At 35.1% G+C, this 4,371-nt stretch overlaps 1 protein-coding gene across 2 annotated transcripts in view; it reads left to right on the top strand.

Annotated features, from left to right (window-relative positions):
• acsl6 (acyl-CoA synthetase long chain family member 6) overlaps window positions 1-4,143 on the top strand; it is a 30,540-nt gene extending 26,397 nt beyond the window's left edge. For both annotated transcript variants that reach the window (XM_037687289.1, XM_037687288.1), the window contains 6 exons: window positions 184-272; window positions 1,679-1,795; window positions 1,883-2,026; window positions 2,144-2,245; window positions 2,333-2,404; window positions 3,731-4,143. In XM_037687289.1, the coding sequence (XP_037543217.1) occupies window positions 184-272; window positions 1,679-1,795; window positions 1,883-2,026; window positions 2,144-2,245; window positions 2,333-2,404; window positions 3,731-3,871 (665 nt within the window). In that variant the 3' untranslated portion in view covers window positions 3,872-4,143. The remainder of the gene's footprint in view (window positions 1-183; window positions 273-1,678; window positions 1,796-1,882; window positions 2,027-2,143; window positions 2,246-2,332; window positions 2,405-3,730) is intronic.
• The last annotated feature ends 228 nt before the right edge of the window (window positions 4,144-4,371 follow it).

Raw genomic sequence — 4,371 nt, 5'->3', positions numbered from 1 at the left:
TGGTATCTAAATAAATAATAAAAATCACATTCTAATGTAATTTAAAGAGTGCAGTTTGATTTAAATCCCCACAAATAAAATCAACGAGTCTCAAAAAATGTGATTAAATTTAAGAATTTATATGTAGATATTTAGTTCCTTGTTAAAAAGAGGCATTCATGTGTTTTTTTTCACTGATTACAGGTCACGTTGGGGCTCCACTTCCATGTAACCTCATCAAGCTGGTGGATGTTCCTGAGAAAAACTACTTTGCATCTAAGGGCGAAGGAGAGGTAAGCAAAAATATTGTCTGACAGCGAACCTTAAAAAAAAATGTAAATAGTACACCGTTTTTAAAAACCAACTAGAGAAATTACATTTCCTGCGAAAATTCAGTGTGAATGCTTATTGCAGAAGAACTTGCTGAAAAACAGCTGAAATTAGCTAAAAATGCATCCTGAAATTTAGCTGAAGTGGAAGAACAAGCTTAAATTAGCCGAAAGAAAAACAGAATGAGCATGTTTGCTGAATTTGGTTTAAATAAGTAGAAACATTTGTAAATTAGCTAAAATAAAAAAGCTGAAATTAACAACAAAAAGAAGCTAAAAAGTAGCTGAAAATGCAGAAAGAAGCTTAAACTACCAGAAGGAAGTGGAAAGAGCTGAAATTAGCTAAAAATGTGAAATTAGCTGAAAAAGCTAAAATTTGCATAAAAACAGCTAAATAGTAGCTGAAATAACTGAAACTAGCAGAAATAAGCTGAAAGGAGCATGACAAGCTGAATTAGCAGAAAGTAGTTAATTATGCTGAAAGTAGCAGAAATTACCATGATAAACTTGAATTTAGCTAAAAAAAAACAGCTGCATTAGCCAAAAAGTTTGCTGAAAAAGTAGAACAAGCTTAAATAAGAATAAGAAAGCAGAAGGAATGCCCATTTAGGCCGAAAGAAGCAGGAATTAGCACAAAAAGTTAACATTATCCGAAAAATAAACTGAAATTGGCAATAAAGTAGCTAAAAAAGAAGAAAGAAGCAGAAATTACCAGAAGGAAATGGAGAGAGCACATTTTTATGAATTAGACTGAAAAAAAGTTTAAATGAGTGCAAAAAATGTGGAATTTGCTGAAAAGGCTGAAACAGCTGAAACTTGCAGAAATAAGCTGAAAGGAGCATAACAAGCTGAAATTAGCAGGAAGAAGTTAGAAGATGCACAAAAATGTTGTAGTTAGCAGAATGAATCTGAAAGGAGCACAAAATGGCTGAAACATCAGCTGAAATTAGCTGAAAGTAGCTGAAAAAGTTTAAATTTACACAAGGAAGCTGAAGCAGAACAAAATGTGAAAGCAGCAGTAAAAGGTTGTAAACAGATCTAAAGATTTGAAGGATGTAAAATGAGCTCAATTCATTTTCTTTAGGAAAAAAAAAGTGGCAGAAAAGGCTAAATGTTCCACAAAGTTAAAGTTGCACCAATACCAACAGTTATAGCAGGATTGTCATGAAAGAGCTGAACGTTTCCATATATGATTGTTGAAATAGCTTCAAAACTGCTGGACAAGAATTGCACAGAAGATAAATGGATCACAATAGTGTGAATGCTTCATAAACATTCACACAATAATATTTGTTTTTAGACTTTGAACATGGGAAATGGGTGTTTGCTCAAGGTTTGTTGTGAACTGATCCAAACTATTTTTCATCCAGGTTTGTGTGAAAGGACCAAACGTGTTTAAGGGCTACCTCAAAGACCCGGAAAGAACAGCCGAGACTCTGGACACAGACGGCTGGCTCCACACTGGAGATATCGGCAAATGGCTACCGGTGCGTTCAGGAACCTCTGATTTGATTAAGGTGTTTGGACTTTCCTTCTTGTTTTTCTTTTCTCATTTAACTTTTGGTTTGCTGCAGAATGGCACGTTGAAGATTATTGACAGGAAGAAGCACATCTTCAAGTTGGCGCAGGGCGAGTACATCTCCCCAGAGAAGATCGAGAACATCTACATCAGGAGCGAACCTGTGGCTCAGCTCTACGTTCATGGAGATAGTCTGCAGGTAAAACTCATCCACGCACGACCACTGTGGCACAGAGGAATTCTCATCTACAGTAAATGACTTTGTTTGGGTCACCACAACCTGGATGTTTTAAATTTGCTTTAATCTCTTTTTCAGTCATGTTTGGTAGGAATTGTGGTCCCTGACCCTGAAGTAATGCCTCAATGGGCCAAGAAGAGAGGCATCCTGGGTACCTACAAGGACCTGTGTAAAAACACAGTAGGTGGAACATTGCATTGACACTAACTTAGGTTTGGGTTAAACAATTTTAGGAGTAAATCATAATTAACTGTTTTTCCTTAACAGGAATTAAAGAAAGCAATCCTTGAAGATCTGGTGCGTCTGGGCAAAGCCAGTGGCCTTCTATCTTTTGAGCAGGTAATAAGACGGTATTTAGACACGTTTTTTTACCCAAATTGTCAAAAGTTTGCAGTTTTTTTATTTATTTATTTATTTATTTTTTCCAGAAAATCTAAGTTTCTTTCAGTCTTACAAAAAATGTATTCAATTTTATTTGCTCTGTCAGGACTATAACGATTTAAAAAAACATAAAATGGGTTGCTTCACTGAGTAGAAGAAAAACATCACTGTGGTCATAATGTGGATTTAGTTTCAATATGAGCAAAGTCATTATTAAAAAAAAAATAAATAAATAACAGTGTTTTCACTCTTTTTGTATTTTGTCCTAAAAACCTTTAGTCCTAGTAAGGCAGATGACCATGAATACAGTAGCTCTCGTTGCATTCCCACTCTTGTATAATTACAGAAATAACATGTAATTAGGGATGCATGATATTGGATTTTTGGCCAATATCCGATATGCCAATATGTTCAAACTTATTTGGCCGATAACCGATACCAATACCGATATTTCCCCCCCTAGACCTACTTACAGAGACTACATAGCTTTTTCTGCTGTGGAATTAAAATACTACATTATTCTGCATGGTCTTTGTCAGTTTGGCCTGATGCCAAATGCAGATGCCAAAAAGGGTCTGAAAATGATGTAACACTTCAACTTGGATTATGTTTAATGAAATTTATTCATGATATTTACTCTAACACAATGTCAACTCTCAAACAGTCATACAACAGCACCTTTATTTATTTATATACTGTATATGTATATATATATATATATATATATATATATATACATACTTTGTAAATATACATATATATATATATATATATATATACACATATATACTATTTAACAGCGCCTTTTATATCGGTGAGTTATTTTGATGGAATGGCCCATGTCCGACTGTGATGGACTTGCGACCTGTCCAGGGTGTACCTCGCACAGTGATTGCTGGACATGGGCACCAGCAACCCCCGTGACCCAAAATGGAATAAATGGGTAAAGATAATGGATGGATGGATGGCCCATGTCCGATATTTAACTTTATCGCTAATATCGGCCGATACCGATACCATGCAGATAATATTGTGCATCCCTACATGTAATGTGTTTCTATAACCATGTATAACTATTTTAAATCAACCAAACATAAAAGCTATGACATCATATTACCAAGGTTGATAAAATTCTGTGAATTCTGTGTGGAAAAACACTAAAGTTTTATTCATGAAGTACAGTGGAAAATAAAAAAAAAACTTTTTTTTTTTTGTCTAAAGCTACATTTATTTAGTAATACGTGCATTCTAAATATGATAATTTATCATTTTTTTCTTTAAAAGGTGAAGAACATCTATGTCCACAATGAGATGTTCTCCATTGAGAACGGCCTCCTGACTCCGACGCTAAAGGCCAAGAGACCAGAGCTGAAGGAATTCTTCAAGGCGAAGATCGACGAGCTCTACAGCAACATCTGCATGTGAATGTGCAGCAGACCTCTGTTTTTTTTTATTTGAGCATTCTGACACAAAAGATCAGCTTTGAGCAGTGACATGCAGCGTGACAAAAATGTGTCTCATGAGCCTGAAAAAGCTTTGAGAACAAAAACCAAAAGTGTCCCAACAGTGGGAGATTTAAAATGGCTATAAAGAGACAAATGAAAGAGAAAAATAAGTGACACAAGACAATACACAATGTCATGCATATTTATGTCTTATTAGGGCATTTACTGGCAAAAAATATTCAGATTATATAACAAGAGGATTCTTATTGACTTTCATTATCTAAAAACTGGCGATTCATTTGCTTTTCCTGACATGAATTCGTGTCACTAAAAAAGAAAAAACTGATCAAAACACTAAAGTTGTGAGTTGCACTTCCGACGGTGTCTAGCAGAGGGCAGCATAGACTTGAATATGCTTATATTGCTCTGGGTTATGCAGAGATTGTATGAGAAGGTGCAAGCCAGCTTTTTATTTTCTGA

Source organism: Nematolebias whitei, chromosome 14 (assembly GCF_014905685.2).
Source record: "Nematolebias whitei isolate Nwh7 chromosome 14, NemWhi1, whole genome shotgun sequence".
NCBI lineage: Eukaryota > Metazoa > Chordata > Actinopteri > Cyprinodontiformes > Rivulidae > Nematolebias > Nematolebias whitei.
This window is presented reverse-complemented; position numbering and strand designations above follow the sequence as displayed.